The sequence below is a fragment of the Dromiciops gliroides genome, chromosome 2 (assembly GCF_019393635.1).
Source record: "Dromiciops gliroides isolate mDroGli1 chromosome 2, mDroGli1.pri, whole genome shotgun sequence".
Taxonomy (NCBI): Eukaryota; Metazoa; Chordata; class Mammalia; order Microbiotheria; family Microbiotheriidae; genus Dromiciops; species Dromiciops gliroides.
This window is the reverse complement of record NC_057862.1, coordinates 439787969-439812607: the sequence shown is the minus strand read 5'-3', so window position 1 is coordinate 439812607 and position 24639 is coordinate 439787969. Positions and strand designations below refer to the sequence as shown.

The following is a 24639-nucleotide window of genomic DNA, read 5'->3' as shown; positions in this document are numbered from 1 at the left end:
TGTTTAGTAAATTATTGTTGCCTGTCATTTGGTCACCCCATTATTTTTGGTCAGCATTATGGCCCTGGTAGGACTTTACTGGAAGTCTGAAAATCTACAATTCTTAAATAGGTATAACAATTTCCCTACCACTAGTTCCTAAATGCCATCTGCTTTCCTACCTGGAGAACAAGGTGAGCTCCCTTCTCTGTAAACACCCACAATCTTTGAAGTTTCTTCCTCATTTTAAATGCAAGTGACCTAGGGTTCTCTCAGATTCTCAATTCAAATGGTTATTTGTCTCTTTCATCTGCTAGCCAGCAAGAGTGTCCAAAGACCAACTTTTGCATAATAGGACAAGTTAGTGTTCAAGGGAAGAGGAAAAGAATTCTCAGTGCTTAGATTTTTCATTGTTAGGTCTAATAGGTGCTATTCTAACAGGTGCTGGCCATATCTGGAAAATCAGGACAGAAAAATACGATTTTTCTTCCCTGTCCTGTCCTTTTCCTTTCCATCCCCCCCCCTTCTCTCTATTCTCTCCCCTTTTTTCCTTCCCTATGGAATTAGGATTCCCTCTCTTCCTCTTCTCGTCCCATCTCTTCCCTCTTTCTTCCACCTACCGTTCCCCCTCCTTCTCTCCCTCTCTTATACTCTTTCCGATCCTCTCCTCTCTTCACTCCCCTCTCACCTCCCCACTTTGTCCTCACTATTCTTTACTCTCCTTCCCCTCCTCTTCCTTTCCTACCTTGACCTCTTATTCCCCCCCCTTCTCAACTCTTCTTTCCTTCTCTCCCTTCCTCTCATCTGTCCCTTGTCCTTCTTCCCTCTCTACTCTCATTTCCTATCCTCTTCCCCTTTCCTCCCCTCTACTCTCCTTATTTTATTCTTCTCTCCCACCTTCTCCCCTTTCTTTTGCCTCAATCCCTTCCCTCCTTCTTCCATATGCCCTCTCCTCCTTCATGCCTCCAATCCCCATATTCCCTTCACTGTTTCTTCTATTTTTCCTTCTCATTACCTATTTCCTCTACTTTTCTCATTCTCTTTCCTTACCATTTACACTGTTCTCCTTCTTCTCCTTCCCTGTTTTCCCCCATTCCTCATAGCTTCTGTCCCTTTCTCTCACTTAAGCTTTCTATGCTGGTGGGATATGAGGGGGTTGTTATCAAAACCACTGCTGAAGAATCTTTAGATAAATACTTACAGCTATCTTCTTCTTCTGTGAAGACACTGACCACATAACAGGCATACACAAAGCCCACCAGCTACAAGAAAAGAGGGGGAAAAGTGAGATGCCATTCAGTGATATTTCAGGAATATGAACTTACAGGATCAGATTGTGTGAAACTCTACCACCTCCTGGTGAGGTTTCAGTGGTTCAATGCCATATGCCATATCTGTGCCAAAGGAAGAATATGGCAAAGTGGGCTTAGTGAAGGGATCAGAGCCAATGCAAAACAGGCACAAAACCTGGAAAACAGCTATATGGAGAAAGGTTTGACCAGAGAGTACAATGACAAATTAAAACTGGAAATTTATAACCTGGTTGTTAGGAAGGGAAACTTAGGGACTCTCTTATTGAGAGTAATTACTATCTCCTCTCGAAGCAATTTCTCTACTTTGGCTACTTGGTGCTCCCCTGGAAACCAAGATCTTCCATTTCCCCATCCTCATCTTTGGGTTGTAGGTAGAACCCCAGATGCATGCTCAAGCCAGGACTACTCATTCAAAGCAAAGTAGGAGTTAAGAAGTATTCCAATGCCAGGATTCTGGCACCAAATTTGACCCAGCTGGCTAATTTAGAACAAATGATATTAATGTCAACTTTGAGTACTAAATCACACAGCACAAGCAGCAAGAATACTCAAATCATCACTCACTCATGTTTGGACTGATGTAGACTGGCTGCCAATTTTTGCCTAAAATTATCAGATACTTTTACAAATGAATCAAGCTTTGGACAAATGGTTCTGACCACAGAACTGCTCAGGTCTATTAAGAAAAGTCCTGGGGGGCAGGTGGGTAGTACAGTGATAAAGCAACATCCCTGGATTCAGGAGGACCTGAAATTCAAATCTGGCCTCAGACACTTCACACTAGCTATGTGACCCTGGGCAAGTCACTTAACCCTCATTGTCCCCGCAAAATAAATAAAATAAAATAAAGAAAGGGGACTGGCTAAAAAAAAGAAAAAGAAAAAAAGAAAAGTCCTGTTTCTTTCTGGGTTAGGTTATGAAGCTCAGCTAAAGAAAGCCCATTTCTCCAAACAGAACAGATCTGAACCACTCAAAATTAAGGCACCATAAATAGGAAGTAGTAACTGGATAACTTTGCCTTTCTGCAGAATTCCAATGGATCTAAAGTTTAATCAGGATGTTTATTGTCAAACAGATCGCATCAAACCAGGCTTCCCTTTTCCCCATTCAGGTGACTTAGTCCTTCCTTCCACTTGTCCAATGGAACTTATAAGTAGCAGCTCCCTTTTCCTGATTTGAGGTGACACTAACAATATTATTAAAGTTATCAGCAGCAGACTGCTCATTTCCCACAGTAAACTCAAGCCTCTTAACAAGAATTAGAATACAACCACAATGATTCATATCCAGAGAAGACAGGATGATGCATGGAGAGGCCCAGGAAAACGGGTCATTCATTTATAATATGACAGAAAAATACATCATAGCTACAACAAAGGGAAACTAATGAGATTTCTATTGAGGGACTCTGAGCCATGCATGTGTTTGGCAACTCTCTCTAGGGAGGGAACAGCATTATACAAATGCATTTTTGGAGAAAGTTGGATTAAAACCTTGTATTTCTTCTGAACTTCTTGAGTAACATGAAAGATGTGACAATGGCCAGGATCACTGATATTTCGTGTTGATATCTGAGCAGCTTCTAGCTCAAGAGATGATAGAGATTCCTTTTTTATCCCACCTCAACAAGCTGGAGTCCATGTGGATACACCATGTCCAAATCATTTTTCCTGGCAGGTGGCAACATCAAAAACTAAAATCCTACTCAAAGCTAATTTGTTCTGGTAATCCTATAAAGTGCTTTAATTATCCCAAGGCAGGAGGACACAAGAATTTCATTTAAGACAAACTACAGAAGTTATGGCAATAACATTTCCATTTCTTGTACATAGTAACTTTGTTAATAGTAGGGTAATTCCCATTCAGGCTAGGACAGGGAGTATGACCAAAAGATGTAACTGACTGGGGAGCTGGCCATGGTACTAAAAGAAGTTTTACCATTGCACAAGCGGCCAGACTTCCTGCAAGGATTTGCTTACCTGGTGACACTATCTCACCTTTGAGAAGAATTCAACCTGTCCTCCACTCCAACCACTGGATTAAAAAAAAAATTACTGCATTTCTGTACAAATGCATGGTTTTCCAGCAACTATGCCTTTTCTCACACCATTCTACTAGATTAAATGCCATCCCCGCCTCCCCGGTCCCATATTTCCTGGGAAATCTTCCAGACTGTTCTAATCTATGGTATGCTCTCCTCTTCTGATCTTTTAGCTCACATAGTTTCTTTGCTTACCAATTGGTACTTATGTTATTTGTCTTTCATTCCCGAAGAGGACCATGACATCAGGGTGATGTTATGACTTGCACTGAATTGGATTTAAGTGAGGGAGGGCTATGCAAAGTCACCAACCTTACTCTCTCCTCCAGAGCCATCTGGGTCCAATAACAAGATATATATCAGGACAACTGGACAAGGCCCCAGATGTTTAAGATAACTGGGATTAAGTGGCTTGCCCAGGGTCACACATCTAGTAAGTGTCTGAGGTCAATTTTGAACTCAGGTCCTCCAAACATCAGGGCCAGTGCTCTATCCACTGTGCCACCCAGCTGCTCCCAATTGCACTTAATTAATCATATAAAGTAGCATGTTGTTCGCAGGGAAGAGAATCCTAGACTTGAGTCAGAAGACCTGAGTTTGAATCCTGTTCTGCCACTTATGTGTGGCAGTGTGCAAACCTTTCTACTTCATATGCCTGTTTCCTCATTTGTAAAATAAAGCAGTTAAGCATTATTGGTTAACTTTATTGGTGACCTCCGGCTCTGTTTTTATGATATTCTATAAACTATGAATTCCCTGAAGGATAAAACTGAATCTTCTACTTGTTAGCATCCTACACAAATTCCTGAAAATAACTGCTCAGAAAAATGTTTGACTAATTAATTGTGATTTCATGTATCAAAATGTCATTAAGGAAATTATTCTTCCTATTATACTATAAGAAATGACAAAGGGGATGGCTATAGAAAAAACCTGAGAATACTATTTCTAACTTATGCAAGGTAAACTGAGCAGAACCAAAACATCGTACATAGTAACAGCAATATTATAACCATAATAACTATCAAGAATTTGTAATCAGTACAGTGATCCACAAACAAATTCAAAGGACCCGTGATTAAAAATGCTATCCACCTCCAGAGAGAAAACTGATAAACTCTGAGTAAAGTTTGAAGAATATTTTCACTCTTTATTTTTCTTGCTTTTTTTGCAATGTGACTAATATAGAAATGTTTTTTTATGCCCACATATAAATGGGTATTGTAGTGCTTGCTTTCTCAATGGGTATGGGTGGGGCTGTAAGGAGGGTGAGAATTTGGAATTGAAAATTTTAAAATGAATGCTTTTTTTTTAATTAAAAAAAATTATTCTTTGCAGGACCAGCATGGTGTGATAGAAAAGCACTGCACTTGAAACTAGAAAAGGTGGGTTCATGCCCTAAACCTACCACTTACTAGCTATGTGACTGTTCAAGTCTCTTCATTACTCTGATTTTGTTTCGTCATTATTATTGCCATTTCGTAGATATCTACCTTGCTTTCTTCCAGTGAGATATTTCACATTGCCTTCTATTTTCTTCATTCTTTTGGTTTTGCTTTATTGTTTCTTGTTTTATCATAAAGTCATTAGCTTCCATTTGCTCAATCCTAATTTTTAAGCAATTATTTTCTTCAGAAAGCTTTTGTACCTCCTTTTCCATTTGGCCAATTAGGCTTTTCAAGCTGTTGACTTATTTTCATGATTTTCTTTCATCACTCTCTCATTTCTCTTTCCATTTTTTCCTTTACCTCTCTTACTTTATTTTAAAAGTCCTTTTTGAGCCCTTCTATGGCCTGAGAACAATTCATATTTTTCTTGGAAGCTTTGGATATAGGAGCTTTGACTTTGTTATCTGCTGCTGAGGGTGTATTTTGATCTTCCTTGTCACCATAGAAATTTTCTAGGGTCAGCATGTTTTTCTTTCTTTCTTTTTTTTAGTAACAAACATTTACTTTTATTTTTTTCCAGTTACATGTAAGGGTAATTTTCAACATTCATTTTCATAAGATTTAGAGTTCCAAATTTTTCTCCCTCCGTTTCCTCCCCCCTCCACAAGATCGCAACCAGGTTATATATGTACAATACACAAGTGTTCTTTTTATCAGTTCTTTCTATGGGGGTCCATAGTAAGCTTCCTCATTAGTTCCTTGGGATTGTCTTGGATCATTGCATTGCTGAGAGTAGTTAAGTCATTCATAATTGCTCATTGAACGATACTGCTGTCACTATGCACACTGTCCTCCCAGCTCTGCTCACTTCACTCTACATCAATGTTCATTAGTCTTTCCAGGTTTTTCTGGGATCATCCTGTTTGTCATTTCCTATAGCACAAGACCATTCCACCACAATCATATAGCACAGCTTCTTCCTTCATTCCTCAATTGATGGACATTCCCTTGATTCTCAATTAGCATGTTTTTTCTATTTGCTCATTTTTTCCAGCCTATTTCTTGACTTTTAACTCTTTATTAAAGTGGGACACTGCTTCCAGGGAGGAGGGCTCACTGTCCCAAGCTTCGGGGGGTTGAGCAGCTGTTTTCTGAGATATTTCTAGGAATTTGTAAGTCCTTGGTTGTTTCAAGGTGGTATGATTTAAGGAGAGGTATGTTCACCACTCTCCTGGTCTGCAAGCAGCCACAGGCCTGCTTCTCTGCTCTAGAACCCAGAACAGAGAACTGCTCCACTGTGGCTACAGGCCCTCATATGTTTGTGCTCCTCCCCCACCTGGGACCACCACCCAATACTTTGACCTGCATCCCAGCACAGGCAAAACAACAGAGTCATGCCCCAGTGCCAGCAGAAACTCCTGTAACCACCCCCCCCCAAGCCCTGTCTTTGAGCTGAGTTCTAGAAGCAGCTGCTGCCACAGCTGATTCAGAGGCTCCTGAGGCCAGGTTCACTGGGGCTGTGGTAGGGTCTTCACTGGTGCAGCCTGTCCTGTGTTGCTCTCCACTCTTACCCCAGTACAACAGACCTTTCCTGCTGACCTTCTAAGTTTGTCTTTGACTGGAAAATTATTTTGCCCCGTCCTTTTTGTGGGTTCTACTGCTCCAGAATTGCTTTATGGTATTATTTGAAGGTATTTGGAAGGGTCTTGGGGAGAGCTCAGGCAAGTCATTGCCTTTCCTCCACTATCTTCTCTACCTTGCTTTCTTTCAAAAATTATGAGATTAATGAGAGGACAATATGAGAAAATGCTATGTAACTATAGAGTACCATACTAAATATATGTATCTTTGGTTTTAAACAAATGACTTCTTTCATATGGTGAAGTCCTGGTGAAGAAGCTTCTATCAATGTAGAATGTAAACTGTTCTGCAACCTATGATAATCTTAAATATATTTGTCTAGTACAGTGAGAGATAAGTGACTAGCCAGGGTCAACTAGCCAGTATGTGTTAGAGGCAGGACTTGACTTCCAGTGTTGCTAACAGGACAACCTTTTATTCACTATGCCATGTTGTCTCTAAAGAGTTACAGTGTGGGAGCAGCTAGGTGGTGCAGTGGATAAAGCACTGGCTTTGGATTCAGGAGGACCTGAGTTCAAATCCAGCCTCAGACACTTGACACTTACTAGCTATGTGACCTTGGGCAAGTCACTTAACCCTCACCGCCCCACAAAATTTTTTTTTAAAAAAGAGTTATGCTGTGGTACTAAATATCAGGAAAGAAGATGTTCCTATTCCTAAATATATGAAAATCTCAACCCAGACTCAGTCCCAATAAAGCACAGTACTTTAACAAAATTTCCTTCAACACTGAAGATCCCAAAACAACACATTAACTCAATTATAGCATCTCTGGTGGGAGGGCAACTGTCTACTGCAGGATGTGTTGAGTCACTATATTAACTCAAAAGTCATGGAGAGTAGATAAAGCCTTAACTCTTAAGGTGCCATCTTGTTGTGCCCAGTAATCAAATTGGGAGACCAACAGGCAGAAACTAACCTTGTTGGGAGTTGAGCCTGTGGTTTTTATGAGGTTTCATTAATTTAGATATCTTGACTCTTGTTTCCCTAAGGCTCATTGCTTATATGATGATTCAGATCTCCAAATATCTTTTTAAAATGTGATTGGGGGGCAACTAGGTGGTGCAATGGATGGAGCACCGGCCCTGCAATCAGGAGTACCTGAGTTCAAATCCGGCCTCAGATGCTTGACACTTACTAGCTGTGTGACCCTAGGAAAGTCACTTAACCCAACTGCCTCACCAAAAAAAATAAAAATAAAATGTGATTAGAGAGTTAACCTTTTAAAATCAGAGAATTTCAGAGCTGAAAGGGACCTTAGAGCCTATCCACTCCAAAATACCCCAATGGAGGGATCTCTCTAGCTACCCTGATGGTAACCATCCCAAGAAATATATAACCTGAGAGGCTTTAAAGATGTATCCTAAAACTTCCTGACCAAGATGAAGTAACAAGCTATGCTGGTAGAATTATATACAAGAAAAAACCCAATATATTAAAAGTCAATGCCTTATTGCACATTTTTCATTTATTCTTTCTATGTTTCCAGGGTTTTTTCCTCAAAATTATTTTATTGGCTTTTATTTTTATTCTGAACATGACAAGCACCAAATTGAATGGGCATTCACATATACTTAGAACAGAAAGAGAGGATTATACATAAAACTTTAGGACTCTACATATAGTTTGCCTTTCTTTTAAAATATATAATAAATGTAGAGAACTGAATCAAATTTATAAGAAGGTGAGACATTCCCCAATTGATAAATGGTCAAAGGATATGAACAGGATAGTATTTGGAAGAAAAAAATCAAAGCTACATAGTCATATGAAAAAAATGCTCTAAACCATTATTTATTAGAGAAATGCAAATTAAAACAACTTTGAGGTACCATCTCAGACCTATCAGATTGGCTAAAATGAAAAAAGGAGAAAATGACAAATGCTGGAGGAGATGTGGAAGAATTTGGACACTAATACACTGTTGGTGGAACTGTGAAATGATCCAACCATTTTGGAATACAATCTGGAATTATACCCAAAGAGTTATAAAACTGTGTATTCCTTTTGACCCAGCAATACAGACACTATTAGATATGTTTCTCAAGGCAATCAGGAAAAAATCTTATGTTCTAAAATATTTATAGCACCTTTTTGTGGTGGTAAAAAAAACTGAGGGGATGCCCATCAGTTGGGGAATGACTGAACAAGTTCTGGTATATGATTGTGATGGAATGCTACTTTGCTGTAACAAACAGTGAACAGATTGGTTTTTAGAAAAACATGGAAAGACTTCCATGAAATAATGCAAAGTGAAATGAGCAAACCAAGACAGCATTATATACAGTAACAGCAATATTGTTGGAAGAATAACTGAATGACTAAACTAGGACTTATGAAGGAAAATGGTATTCACCTCCAGAGAAAGAACTGATATGTGGAAGTATATATTATATGATTGCACACATATATCTATTATCAAATGTTGGGCTTCTCTCATCCAGGGTTGGGAGGGAGGGAAGGAGACAACTCAGAACTCAAAATGCAACTCCAAAAAAAAGAAAGCAAAAGAAAAGAAACCATAATAAAGGAAGGGACAGCTAGGTGGTGCAGTGGATAAAGCACCAGCCCTGGATTCAGGAATACCTGAATTCAAATCCAGCCTCAGACACTTGACACTTACTAGCTGTGTGACCCTGGGCAAGTCACTTAAACCCCCATTGCCCCACAACAAAAAAAGAATAAAGGACATAATAAGATCAACCAGTAGTTTTCAAAATTGTCCTGCTTGTTTGACCTTCTTTCTTTCCATCCTTCTCTAAATTATTTCAAGTTCTAGTTCTCTTCTTGATGGCTTTGTCTGTTTTCAATTTAATTTAATAAGCATTTATTTGGTGCCTGCTTTGTGCCAAGAACCATGGTAAAAAACCCTGTAATACCAAGTTAAAAATGAAAATAGTCCTTGCTTTTAAGGGACTTACATTCTATTTGGGGAAAATAGATAAGCAAATACAAAAATCTATATGGGAGGAGGCAGCTAGGTGGCATAGTGGATTAAGCACCGCCTGGATTCAGGAGAACCTGAGTTTCAAATCTGCCCTCAGACACTTGACACTTGCTAGCTGTGTGACCCTGGGCAAGTCACTTAACCCCAATTGCCTCACCAAAAAAAAATCTATATGGGATAAATATAAATAAGCCATTTCTGGGTTTGGGGGAATACTAACAATGGGAGGGGGATTAGGAAAGATCTTCAGTAGGAGATGCTTCACATGAATGAAGCTAAGGATTCCTAGAGGTGAAGGTGAAGAGGAAGAGCATTCTGAGCTGAGCTGGAATTCCTTTGTTTCACTTCTCTTTATTTAAGCTACTTTAAAAGGAGTAATGCCCCAGGGGCAGCTAGGTGGTAAAGTGGATAAAGCAGGGCCCTGGATTCAGGAGGTTCATGAGTTCAAATCCGACCTCAGACACTTGACACTTACTAGCTGTGGTGACATTGCCCTGAAAAAAAAAAAAAGAGAATGCCCCAAACTGAAAGGTCTCCCTGCCCTGCCCCCCCCACCCCACCCCCAACCAAATATACAGAAGACCCTGAATACCATAGAGATTTTTATGTGGGTTCTACCAATGCTAAGAGCAGGAGAGACACAAAAAGAACGTCAAAAAAAAAAAAGATGAGAAATAACAATTATCTCAGTTTATCAAAAGGTCCCACATAATATCCCTAGCTTTATAACTCAGGAAGTAACGTTCAAACAATCAAAAACCAAGAAACAAAAGCAAATACTTAGAGTTTAAGAAATCCATTCCATCAACTCCTTGTATTAGTAAAGGCATTTAGGTTTCAAAATCATACCGTGGTGCATGTTCTGGGGTATGAGAATAGAGAGGTGCTGAAAGGGTAAGATGAAAAAGGTAGGGCATAAACCCTATTCTCAGTTTTGATGGGGAGTAAGAGAACTGAAATCACTATATTCAGAATTACCAATGATCTAAAAATGATCAATCTGATGATCTCTTCTAGGCCTTATCCTTATAAAAATATATTTCTATAATATTTGAAATGGTTGATTTCCCTCTCCTGCTGGATTTTGTCTCCCCTATGGTTTTTGTGACACTGGTCTCTTAGCTCTTCTCTTATATGTCAGGCTCAGTCTCTTGCTGAATCATCTATGTCCTGACTCTTCTCTTAGGTATCCCCTCCAAGGTCCTGTTCAGAGTCCTCTTCTCTTCTTTCTCTAAACCCTCTCCTTCTTGGTGATCCCATCATATCCTCTTGCTTCAAAGATCATTGTTATGTAGATGACAGATGTAGATGTAGATGTAGATCTTTATATCAAGCATCAGTCTCTATCTGGAGCTCTCTCATATCACTAGCTGACTATTGGACATTTCTATCTGAATATTCCAAAGTTATCTCAAATGCAAGGGTTCCAAAACAGACATACTATATTTCCCCGCTCCCCAATTTCACCAACTATCCCATCTTTCATATTTATGTTAAGATGACCACCATGTTTCTGAAAATTCACCCAGTTTTGCAAAATAAGAGTCATCCTATACTTGCTGTCATTTGTACATAGCATTTTATTTCCTGCATCCTGGGTTATGCCCTGATATCTAAATTGCACTCTCTCCTTAATTTGGCCTTTTAGAATCCCTAGTTTCTTTCTAAGCTAAACACATGGTACTTCCTACATGAGACCTTTCCTAATTTACTCAGTTATAAATATTCCCTACATTTTTTTTTAGTTTACTTGTATGCATGTATGCAATAGAAAATAAGTTCCTTAAAAGAAGAGACTGTAAAAAAGAACTGTGGAATATGGATACTGATTGGACCATACTATTTCTTTTGTTTTTGGTGCTGTTCTTTTTTGAGGTTTTTCCTTTTTGCTCTGATTCTTTTCTTATAACATGACTAATGCAGAAATATGTTTAATGTTATATATATATATATATATATGTATATATATATATCAGATTACCTGCTGTCTAGGGGAGGGGGGGAAGGGAGGGAGGGAGAAAAATTTTAAATTGGAAATCTTATATAAACAAATGTTGAAAATTATCTCTACATGTAACTGGAAAATAATAAAATACTTTTATTTTTAAAAAATTAAAAAAAGAAGAGACTGTTTTTGTCTTTATATTCCCAGTGCTTAGCAATGCCTAGCATATAGCTTAATAAATGTTTGTTGAATGAATGAAAAATACATGAGTAATTGTGATACAAGGGAATAAGGATATGTGCAAAAAGAGAAGTCAACAAAGTGCTTTCAGAAATTTGAGGGAGGAAAACTCACTTTTACCTGGTGAGGAAAGGGTTATAGACAGTTTCATGAAGATAGTGGCATCTGAATTGGTCTCTGAAATTAGGCCAGGCCTTCAACAGATTGAGGTGAAGAATAAGAGTCCATTGCATGGGGCAGCTAGGTGGCAAAGTGGATAAAGCACCGGCCCTGAATTCAGGAGTACCCGAGTTCAAAGCCGGCCTCAGACACTTGACACTTACTAGCTGTGTGACCCTGGGCAAGTCACTTAACCCCTCATTGCCTTGCAAAAAAAAAAAAGAAAAAGAAAAGAAAAACAAAAAAGAGTCCATTGCAGGCAAGAAAGAGAAGGTATAAGCAAAGGCATGGAATTGGAAAGGGGTAAATTGGTAAATTGAGAAGAGGGATAATAGTAATGATGATATCTAGCATTTATATAGTGCTTTAAGGCATGAAAAGCATTTAAAATACATTATCTCATTTGATCATTACAGCAAACCTATGAGGTAAGTGCTATTATCCCCATTTTATACATGAGGAGACTGAGACTTGCCCATGGTTAATTAATATCTCAACCAATATTTGAACCCAGGGCTTCCTGATTCTAAGTTTAACACTTTATCCACTATGCCACCTAGTTGCTTCAGAGATTAGTCTAGCTTGTCTTCAATAAAGAATATGGGAAGGAGAGTAGTATAGTATAAAAAACTAGGAAGGTGGGTTGAAGCCTGTCTGTGGAGGATCTTGAATGCAAAGGTCAAGGCTTCAGACATTATTTGACAGACAAAAGGGAGCCATTGAAGGTTTTTGAATAAAAGAGTGACATTATCATAGCTGTAGACTGGGGAAATTGAAGGGGGACAGTAGTGTAGAAAATGGATTGGAAATGTTAACAGAAAGAAATTAAAGGCAGGTAAACCAATTAGAAGCCAAGAAGAAATAAGAGCAAGAATGAAGGCAGGATTTGAGGAGGGAGATGATGAGAAACATGGCACAGAGGCATAGATAAAAATATCTGGTAACTGTTTGGATGTATGGGCGAGGGAGAAAGAAGAGTCAAATCTGGGTGGCTGGGAGAATGGTGGTGATGCTATTAAGGATGGCACCTTGACGTCACTCTTCAGTGAGTGGCCCTGTGCACAGGGGAAGCTCTTAAGACTGACTCCTCCCCTACTCCGAGCCACAAAAACTGGTGGAAATCTAGCTCCAGAGACAGTTAGGCTGAGCTTTCTGATTTCAGATTTGCCTGGCTTCATCCTGAATCTATTGCTGAACCACTCATATGTTCATGTCATTATGATCTCCTCTAGACAAATAAATGGACTTAGGAACAAATTAAGTAATTCTGAGTATCTTACATAGACTTCTTTAGGAACCCACTGCTATCCAATTCATTTCTCGAGAGCTTCACAGTGTAATGGCACAAGTCACTGAGTTAGAGTTAGACTTACTGACTGAATCTTGGCTCCATTTGTTAGCTGTGTGACCTTTGCAAGTCAACTCATTTCCCCTTTCTGAGTTCTTCCATTTCCCTACCTGTAAAACAAAGGGTTTGGACTAGATGGTCTCCAAGTTCCTTCTTGGATCTAAATCCCACAGTTTTGTTTTTTCCTCTATACAGTTCACCTTTTAGCTGATGTTTCCATGTTCCTCTGCCAAGGTTTAAAATATACTGACCTTCGGCCTTCCAACTCACAACCATGCATACTTCATAAGAAGGCCTTTCATCAACAGTAAGTCACTGTTGATTCAGTGATGTGCTTCCTTTTCTTCAAGAAAGGTTACATTATCTTTTGAGCTCAGCCAAGTCTTCTCTCAGATGAACAAGAAGGGAAGGGGATAGGATCATATAAGAATGAAAGCAGCATTTTCCTGTGGGTACAGTTCAGCTATAATTAAAGCCATCACCTCTGGGAGAAAGTAACTCCTAGGATACACATTGCATTTTGTCTTGTGTGCATTATGAATGAAATATAGTGGTGAGCAAATGAGTACCTTGCACATAGCTCCCCATTCCCAGCTCGGCACCATGGAAAAGACACAGGATTTGGAGTCAGAAGACAGACTGAAAACCTGGTTCTGCTACTTGCTCTTGTGTAATTTTAGGCAAGATATTTAACTTTGGGCTTTGGTTTCTTGATCCATAAAATGAAAGAGTAGGAACAGATGTCTGAGGTTCCCTTCAGCTCTAAATGGTTTAAATCCAAAACCACTCAATAAATATCACATGCCTACCATGAATTAAGGACTGAAGAAATATAGGGGGTCAATTAGATTTGGTTCTTGTCTTCAAGGAGCTTGTAGGCTAATAGGGTAATAAAACATATGAAACTGAGCATAGTATAAAATAAAAATGCAGTATGTTCATTAGAGAGCCGTGGGTAGCAGTATAGTATAATGAAAAGAGCACAGGATTAAGATTAAAGAGGTCTTGGTTATAGTCTCGTATCTTATTCTTTTTTTGTGTGTGTGAGGAAATTGGGGTTAAGTGACTAGCCCAGGGTCACACAGCTAGTAAGTGTTAAGTGTCTGAGGCCGGATTTGAACTCAGGCCCTCCTGAATCCAAGGCCGGTGCTCTATCCACTGCACCACCTAGCTGCCCCAGTCTCGTATCTTCTAATAATTAGCTATGTGACCCTGGGCAAGTCACATTTTCCTCTCTGGGCTTCTGATTCTTCCTCTTTAAATTGAAAGAGTTGAACTCGATCTCAAAAGCCCCTTTCCAGCTCTAGGATTCTACCACTATGACTCAAAGTGTTATAGGAGTTCTCAGGAGGGAAAGAATTGCAGGAAAGAGAGAATGAGGAGAAAGGTTGTAATTGGAAATCAAGGAATGCACTTCATAGAAAATATAGCATCAGAGTAGACTGTGGAGGCTGGACAGGATTTCAATTTTATTTAATATTATTTTTAACATCAAGTTCAGGTCTGGAGCTGCTGATATTTCTGGTCTAACACCACTGTGTCTAACACAGTGCGAATGGCACTAAGGGTGTCAGGGCTTCCTAAACTTCCTTGATTCCTGCCTTTGGCCTTGACACTGGATCTTTTTATTTTTTATTACTTATTTATTTATTTATTTATCTTGTTTTATTTTTATTTATTTATTTATTTTTTGGACACTGGATGTTATATGCATGGTGCTGAGGTGGGCAAGCCTGGGAGAAAGCAGAGAAGCAACCAACTTCAAAAATAAGAATTTTCTATGTTTTTAAGGGTACTTTGTTAAAGAGGAAACTGAAGCTTCTTCTCCTTTCTAGTATATGTGGCTTGGGGTTTTCTTCCTGTTCCTCTCAGCAGTTTGTTTTTGTGGGGCAATGAGGGTTAAGTGACTTGCCCAGGGTCACACAGCTAGTAAGTGTCAAGTGTCTGAGGTCACATTTGAACTCAGGTCCTCCTGAATCCAGGACCAACCAGTACTTTATCCACTGTGGCACCTAGCTGCCCCCATCTCTCTCAGCAATTTGGAATGGATATTTCCATAACCACAATTCAAAAAGAGTGTTTCTTTTTTTCTTTTGGAGGCAAGGGTGGGGGGAGCAAGCCACACAGCTAATGAGTATCTGAGGCTGGATTTGAATGCATATCCCCCTGACTCCAGGACTGGTACTCTATCCACTGCACCACCTGGCTGCTCTCAAAATAGTGTTTGCAATTTGGCATTGAAGAGCTACTCATTAGGGGGACCTTCTTGGGATACCTTATGAAATGGGATGATCCAGCCTGTTACTGACTGAGCCCTGGAGATTCCTCCTCTTCTTCTCTCAGGCCTGGGGACTTAATGGTATACAGATCAGGGTGGTAAGAGGGTCAGAATCTGGAACAGGGACACACTAGGTCTTTGTTCACTTTTGAATCCAAACAGAGCCCTACAAGCCAGACAAAAGAGTATATACTTTGTTGACTTTTGGCAAAGACAAGCAAAGAAATGAACCTTCTCAAAAATCTATAGTCTCAGTTTACGAAAAAGCCTTTTCTCCCTGAAATGTAATTTATTCAGTCAATTTCTCTCAGTGAAGCCCGTTGAAGATAGAAGCAAGTGGAAAGGCCTGTGCTGGGAAGCCAAAGACTTGGGTACGGTCTCAACCACGTATTATTCTATGTCTGAGAGGCAAATCACTTATTTTTAAAAAAAAAAAAGCACTTTCCTCATAACAACCCTGTCAGATATAGAGAGTGTAGATCAAAGAGTTGCCTCTCTATTTTACAGATATGGAAAACAAGGTTCTGAGATGTAAAATTTGATGTCCAGGATCCCACAGCTTATTAGCATTGAAGGTAGAATTTTGACCTAGGTCTCCTGATTCCACAAACACTAGGTTATGTTGTAAGTTAATTTTTCTGAGCATCAGTTTCCTCATCTGCAAAATAGGCTTAATTATAATATCAAATACTTTTCACTCAGTATGCCAATGAGTTCAAGAATGGAAAACACTGGAAAGGTTTTTTTTAAAGCATGATTCAAACACAAAGTATTATTCTTCTCATCATTAATATGATATATTATTGAATAACTGAAAACCAAGTCTTAGGGAAGAGATATAGAAGATTTTGAATCATTCTGTATCGTTATCAAGACATTCTCAGAATATTCCTCTGACACCAGAATAAGAGGTGGTATACATCAAGCCTAAAACTGGAGCAGTTGAAGGCAGAAGAAATACAAAAGGCTATAGGAAAACCAATAGTTATTTCAGGAGTAAGCAGGAGATTTCAGATTGTATCATATTAGCTTACACTCATAGCCAGGTTTAGGCAGATTAATTATTCATGCTAAGCCTGGACCCCTACTCTTTCTCTCTCTCTCTCTCTCTCTCTCTCTCTCTCTCTCTCTCTCTCTCTCTCTCTCTCTCTCTCTCTCTCTCTTTCTCTCTCTCAGATATATGGAGCAATTCCATTTCTAAAGAGCTCATTCTCTAAAGAGGAAGCATTCAGGGTCTCTTAGGGCTGATATTCATTTAATGTTTCCAGAGATGGCACAGTCAGCTGAATCTAGGTGAAGCTGTGGGTCTCAGGGGGGTGGTTCCAGCACCAATAAATCAGAGAATGAATGAGGGAGAAGGTTGAAGAAACATAGATAATAAGAAACCACAGAAAAGGGTCCAGGAATTCAGTAGGAGCTATGGGTTTTTGCTGTTACTGTTACTCCCCAGCTCAAGAACCCATAAGACTTTACAATTACCAAGAGTATGACAACTAAAAGAAAATAAGTTTTAGAATCAGAAAATGTGGGTTTGACATCAGATTCTGACTTGTGGGCACTGGGTAAGTCACAGTTCCATTATCTATAAAATATGTATGGATAATACTTTGTGTTGTTGTGTTCCAGTCATGTCTGTCTTCTCATGCCTCCATTTGGGGTTTACTTGGCAGACACAAGTCGTTTGCCATTTTTTTCTCCAGCCCATTTTACCGATAAGGAAATTGAGGCAAACAGGGTTATGTGACTTTCCCAGGGTCACGCCGCTAATAAGTGTCTGAGGCCAGAATTGAACTAAGGAAGACAAGTCTTCCTGACTCCAGGCCCAGCACTCTATCCACTCTGCTATTTGCCTATCCATAAGTAAATCCTATTTCTTCCTAAATGGCTTTGGTTTTTATTAATCTCCCACTTTTCTAAATTCTAATTAACCTTTGAATTTCTAGTACATGTACATAGTCTTTGACATCACCACTAGGTTATAGTCTCTCTTAGATTACTCTCTAATCCCTTCATGTGCACAGGTCTTGTTTCTACAACAAAAATGAGCCCCTGAAGGGCAAGACCTGTGTCATCTCTTGTCTCTCCAACAGTTCTGAGCATAGGCAGAGCTGGGCATCCAGTTAGTACCAATAACCAATAACAATACAAGTAATTCACATTTACATAGCACTTTTTTTTTCTTTTTCTTTTTCTTTTTTTTTTCTTTTTAGTGAGGCAATTGGGGTTAAGTGACTTGCCCAGGGTCACACAGCTAGGAAGTGTTAAGTGTCTGAGGCCGAATTTGAACTCAGGTACTCCCGACTCCAGGGCCGGTGCTCTATCCACTGCACCATCTAGCTGCCCCCCTACATAGCACTTTATAGCAGGTTTACAAAGTGTCAATGGTTGACCCATAGCATCCCAAGGGCACCGAACTAGGGTCTTAGCTGAAAAAAACTAAGGGTATTAAGGATGAGTCAGTCTTACAGCATTCGATAATGGTAACTCCAACAATTAGAAACCCGTCCCCCTTGATAATTCAACATCCATTCAATTCAACAAACATTTATTAAGTGTCCACTATGTGTAAGGCAATCTATGTAATGAAGGAGTTACAAAGAAAAATAAAATATTATGGGATGGCTCTCAGAGAGGGGGAGAGGGAGAGTGGTGGAAATTTAGGCAATTAAAAAAACAAAATATATAAATAAAATTTATTTTAAAAAAAGAAAAAAGACACACCTTTTACCTTTAATTAACTTACAATCCACCTATCAAATATTCAATTGACAAGCATTTAAGTGCTTAATATGTGCCAAGCATTGTGCTAAGCACTAACCTAGTAGTTTTAGCTCAGGGAGATCAGAACTTTAATTGATGCTCCCTTCTCTGGGGTCTACAACCTTAGTATTTAAAGTAGTAGGCTCTAAGAATAAAAGGTATGGTAAAGCCTTCCCATAAGGCTCCACTGGACTCTGACCATATCCACCAACCTAAGTATTAGCTTAGAATCAACATGATTTGACTCTTGCATAAAAACCACTTTCAAATTCCATCGGTTTGCTTATAACCTGCATTTAGGCTCAATCCAGGTTACAAAGGGTGAGAAGTTAGTGCATCAATAATGTGCCCCACCCAAGTTTTCTTCCTGGCAAGTTCAAAGGTACTTCCAGCACATCCCAAGCTTTGAAATCATAACAACAATGATGTCATCATTTCTGACACTCCGACTCTAAAGTCACAGTAGCACAAAAAGCAGGTGATGCTATACCCATTTTACAGATAAATAATCCGAGTATTAGAGAGGTTTAAGGAAAACTTCCCAAAGTCAAAGACACACATTAAAGTGTCTGATGGAACTTGGATTTGAGCCCAGGTCTCCTGCCTCCAAGTCTAGCACTCTTACCTCTACACTGTGCTATATAAAATGAGATTGCTTTCCTCAAAGATTCCTGGGGGGGGAAAAACATCAACACTGTTCGAGAGAGAAGATATAAGAAGCTGCTCTCGCGCTTCATGGGGCTTTCCACACAGGGACACTGCCAAGATGGTTCTCGTGTTCCACACTTCACAGAATCTTCCCCCAGCTGGATCCGCATGCTCCATCCTGGCTCACTTGGGATGGGGTAAAGATCCAATTAAGCATCTCAAAAAGTATGTCAGGAAACAAATGGATTTAGTGAACAATTCAACAGGCCAGAAGCAACAAAATGGCTTTAGAGAAGGAGACTGAGGGAAAATGCCATCTGTGGTAAACTAGAGAAGTCAGGATCGCTTATATTATTATAGTGCTCTCATGTTTACAAAATAGCTCTTCTAGCAGCAACCCTGTGAGCGATGTAGGGCAAGGATTATTTTCATGCTTTAGTTGAGGAAACTAAGGCCTAGAGAGAGAATGTCACTTGGACAATGAGCAGGATACTATCAGAAGGACTTATAAAAAAATGCAACCCATCTACAGAGAAAAAACTGATGGTATTTGAATACAGACTGAATTATAATTTTTTTTGCTAGTTCTTCTTTATAAGGCTTTTTTGTCTGTTTTCTTTCACAACCTAATGTGGAAATGTTTTTCATGACTGCACATATATAACTTATATTGAATTGCTCAGATTCTTAAGTGGGGTGGGGAGGAAGGGAGGAAGAGAATTTGGAACACAAAGTTTTAAAAATTGATGTGAAAAATTCTTTATACGTGTAACTTGGGGAAGATTCTAAATAAATAAATGAGAATGTCACTTGGAGCATGACAAAAGGAAATGGATTGATATTTGAAGTCAGATAGCCTAGGTGCAAATCCTGCCTTTGACATTTCTTGGCAGCACTATGATGGATATCTTTCTCAGCATCTAGGAGCCTTTTCTTATTTGCAAAATGGGGATAGTAATAATCATACAACTTAAGACACAGGATGTTGTAAATCTTAAGTGTTCTATTGAAAGAATGAATGAAAAAAATTAAGTGCTTATTCTATGCCAAGCGTTATGCTATGTATTGTGGATATAGATAAAAGCATTCTCTACTCTCAAAAGAGTTCACACTTTAATTGGGAGAGTCTACATATAAAAGAAAATTCAGCTGCAAGGTAGATGCAAATCCTAAGGGTGCAGCTATGGTGCTCATTGACAAGGCCCACAGTTCTTAGATTATATCAGTAGGTCAGATGACAGTACTAGGCATCAACAGGCTATAGAATAAGGGCAGATGGTAAAGCTTGGAGGACTTTGGTAGGCAGTGACAAGGCAGATGAGAAGGCTTAGTGATCCTCCATCTCATTAGGAGGAACAGAGTTGGTTGTTTCCATCTCTTCAGTGAACAATAAAGCAGTTGGAATTGGTTCTGAGTGGCTCCAGGTGGGGCTAAGGGGGTTGAGGGGAAGACAAAGGCAGAAGGATGTTCCTAGTGATGAAAGGTCTTCCTGCCCTCTGGCCATCCCACAAAGAAGCATAAGAACCCAGGATGGAAACCAAAAGTCTTCCAACTCTGAAGGGAAACAAGTTTGGCCTTCAGGAAAATGCAGCCCCCAACCTATACAAAAATGGTAGACTCCAGATTGGCCATAGCACCATATGCTAGACAACAGGACTGAATGAAGAATCAGAAGTCCTATGCACCCCTGGAACGTTCTTCCACTAAATTATTTCCATGGTTGCCTTGGGCAAAGAAATCCTAAATCCTGAGTGAGATGGACCAGCTGTTGAAAGCTCCATCCTTTATCATCGAGTGGCAGGCTGCTGTTGGCTGCTGTTGGGACAACAGAAAGGCAACAACAAATGCACTTGACACCTCCCAGGCTTTGAAAGAAGCTCCTCCTTAGGAAGTACAAGTCTAATATTAACCCAGATGGTCGTAAAATAGATTTGAATGCAAATAAACTAGGTGAACCCAGGGAGAGGCAGGACTTTATAAAGTCATTCCTCCACGTGGCATCCACCCTGCATTTTCTTCCAGTGGGTTTCTTTGGATGGATGGATGGCCAAGAGGTCAGAACATTAAAGTAAGAGAACAAAGTCAATGGTGATTTAAAGTTGCCTTTGTATTGTCACTTGAACAAGCTTTAAGCTGCTAAACAAAGTTTGTCCTCACTCTCTTCCACTGTGCAAATCATATCTAATAAAGAAACTGATGCACAAGGCCTACTCTCCAGAGCAGAGATGTGTTTTCCACCTTTCCTGAACATGTGAATCCTTGGTCTGACTTGGAGGACAGAGTCTAAACAAGGGAGATGCTGATCAGTCTAGAGAGGTACTGAAAGTAGTAGAATTCACTATCCAAGAAAGGACAGTACACATTAGCAACACTGTACTTCTTCTGCTGGGCCACATACTTTTGTTGCTGTTATTCTTTAGTCGTTTCAGTTGTGTCTGACTCTTCATGACCCCATTTGGGGGTTTCTTGGTAAAAATACTGGAGTGCTTTGCCATTTCCTTCGCCAGCTCATTTTACAGCTGAAGAAACCGAGGCAGAGCGGGTTAAGTGATTTGTCCAGTAAGTGTCTAAGACCAGATTTGAACTCAGGAGATGAATGTTTCTGACTCCAGACCCAGCAGTCTATCCAATGTGCCACCTACCTGCCCAGGCAACCTACTATCTGCTGCCAAAACATTGATGTGCCTTCTTAGGAATTTTTTGAAGGCAGCTGACAGTTGAGCTCAGACCTCTTCTAAGTGAAAATAGTCAAGTCCCCATAGCACTTCCGGAAAAAGATCACATGCCTATGTTTCCCCACAGGAGACTGAGGAAGAGTGTAGGTCTTCAAGGAGCCCTAAAGAGAGGGAAGGAGAGGATGGTTTACAGGTAGATTTGGCCAAATACAAGATGATATCAATCTTTATCTCTTGGAGAATCAACATTATGATACAGAAAGAGGAGAATATTCTGTTTCCTCATCTGTAGAATATGTCTAGGGTCTTTTGTGAATATGGGATCATGCCTGAAGTCTTGTGGCTGTGAAACCAAGAAAAATATCTGACTGACTTGGTGACTTTGGGCAGGTCACAGCCCCTGCATGTCTCACTCTTTGCATCTGAAACACGTCTCCTATCCAAAGTAAGATGGTGATGATGTCAACTATCTTTGAGATGCCTGAAGTGGGAGGGCTGCCTGCAAATGTCCTTTCAGGTCATCTTCTTAGCACCCTTCATGAAGAATGGTTTATTCTTAAATCCTATCTCACTTGTGATCAGAGGAGTGTGGTGAACTTTGCATTCCTCCCAATCCCCCTTATTTCCATACAGACTTGTTTGCTTGTCACTGTCACACCCATCATAGCCTGGGTCTGTCTGTTCTGTCAGGATTTCAGACAGGCAGTGGAGGTGTATGTGGTTTTGTGGGGGGAGTTCCCTTTGTATTATTGATCCGGTTTCCCTACAAATGACAGGGACAGGAAGGGAAGCTGATAGGAAAGGATTATAACTCAATTCCCTCTGTAAATGGGGACTCTATGGAAACTTCATTAAGGGAACACACCGGAGAGTTAATTTTCTTCATGATGCTTCTCTTTTTACAAAGACAATCCCCTTTCCTTTATCTGTGTGTGGCTAAACTGAGTTGACTTCCCTGTGCCTTCAAGTATGTTGTTACCACAATTGGAAGCAGAGAAGCTGAGCCACGGGAGCACAAAGAGAGTGGTTGTTACTCACAACCCTATCAGGAACTCTCTCCCCTCTCAAAACCTGTCTGCTGGGCTTTCACAGAAAGCCCAGTCTTCTGGGCTGGGATTCATAACTGGCCCTTCTATTATGACTTTAGAGTTTAGTGTGTTGATAGAGGAAAAAACAAGAGCTGGGTGAATCTTCTTCATGGCTGAGCAATCCAGCGGTGAAGAATCAGATTCCCTGAGCAGCTTCCTCTGTATGTCTTTATTCCTGGGAGACTTTTGTGCCTCAGGCTTTTTAATCAATTGGCTGAATGAAATCTTGGGCACAAAGTACAGCAAATGGCTGAGCCATGGTAACAACTCTGTCTCAAGGTTGGCAACAGACGGATCCTTGACAACACCTTCTGAGCCTGTCTCTAATCTCTCTGGCAATGCTATGTCAGAGGTTGTGAGAACTTGGCACATTTCTTTTTCTAAGCTGTCCCCACCCTCATGGGTCTCCTTAGGGAGCATTTGCCAATCAACTGCCCTGCTTCCCCCCGTTGTGGTAATGGAATGCTAAAATGCAGTTAAACCAACTGAGGATCACAAAGATTGCTGCCAACAGATAAATGGGATATCTTTAAAAAGAAAACATTATAAGCAGAACACGGCCAAAGAAGCAAATGTATGTCAAGACAATAATTGGTCAAACTATACCATACAATTATCTTATCCAATGTTTTGGTCTATTTCAGTGAAATTCAGTTCAACAAGCATTCAGCAGATAGAGTGCTGGGCCTGGAGTCAGGAAGACTCCTCCGGCAGCTAGATGGTGCAGTGGATAAAGCACCGGTCCTGGATTCAGGAGGACCTGAGTTCAAATCTGGCCTCAGACACTTGATACTTACTAGCTGTGTGACCCTAGGCAAAGAAAGCACTTAACCCTCATTGCCCAGCAAAAAACAACCTCCCCCCTCCCACCCCCCCCCAAAAAAAATAACCAAGCATTCATTAAGTACCTATTATGTGTCATTCACTGTGCTGGACACTGAAGCAACAAAGATGAAAATCAAAAAGTACCTGATCTTATCAACAATAAGGATAATAAGAGACTATATTTCTATGATGCTTTAAAGTCTTTGCAGAGGGCTTTACCGATTATCTCAGTTTATCCTCACAACCACCCTGAAAGGTAGAGTGTTATATTATCTCCATTTTACAGATGAGGAAAACTGAGGCCCACAAAGGCTAAATAACTTGCCCAGGGCCATACTAGTAAGTGTCTGAGGCTGTATTTGAATTCATTTCTTCCTGCCTCCAGTACTCTAATTCACTGCCTCTCAAGGAACATCCATTCTGTGGAGAAATAATATGTACATAAAGGAGATGCCACAAAGTAAATACAATATAAATATAAATTAGGAGAGATAGCATGGTACAATGTAGAGTAATGGCCATGGAGTCAGAAGCACCTGAATTTAAGTATCCCAGCTGACACATACTGGCTGTGTGACCCTAGCAAAATCATACTTCCAAATTTAGAGTCTTAGGATAAGTTATCTATCTGCCCCAATAGAGGCAGAGTACTCCCAATAACCCCCTTCACTAGTGTTTCCAAACAGTATGGTACAAGGGCCCCTTTCAGGGGATCTAAGAGGTCAAAAATATTTTCATGATGATAAGATATTATTTGCCTATTAAAATATTCCTCCATTTACAACTACATATCTGTGTGAAGCCAGATTTTCTTCATGTATGTCCACCAAAACAATGTGTTGCAATAGCATATATGAAAATCCAGCTGTCTTCTGCAAAGCCAGATGTTCAAGAGATTTGCAAAAATAGGTAAACCATGCTCCTCTTCTAATTTTTTGTTTTGAAAATAAAGCCATTTTTTTAAAAAATGCTATTTATGTTAATATGTAAGGGCTTATTGTTATTTTAAGTGAATTAATAAATAATTAGAAAATTTATCAGTTTAAATTTTTAATAAGGTAAATATGGATAGATACAACCCACATAGACAAAAGCTCTTTGGGGTCCTCAATAATTTTTAAGAGTGGAAAAGTGTCTTGTGTGATTTAATATTTGAGAACCACTGCCCCACATTGATGAAGTTATCTCACTAAAAACATGGGCAAAACAGAAATGTGGGCCAGTCTCATACCTCACATGTAGGTGAGGTCCTGTCCAAACAAAGGTACAAAGTAATGAGGTGGGAGTGGAGGAAGCATTAACCTCAGTGAAAACCAAAAGGCCTTTGGTAGGTAGAGAGACTTGAAGGAAACCAGGAGTTCCAA

General features: G+C 39.8%; 1 protein-coding gene across 1 annotated transcript in view; it reads right to left on the bottom strand.

Annotated features, from left to right (window-relative positions):
* NKAIN4 (sodium/potassium transporting ATPase interacting 4) overlaps positions 1-24639 on the bottom strand; it is a 118779-nt gene that overhangs the window by 2939 nt on the left and 91201 nt on the right. The window contains 1 exon segment of the mRNA XM_043985004.1: positions 1181-1241. Within this exon segment, the coding sequence (XP_043840939.1) occupies positions 1181-1241 (61 nt within the window).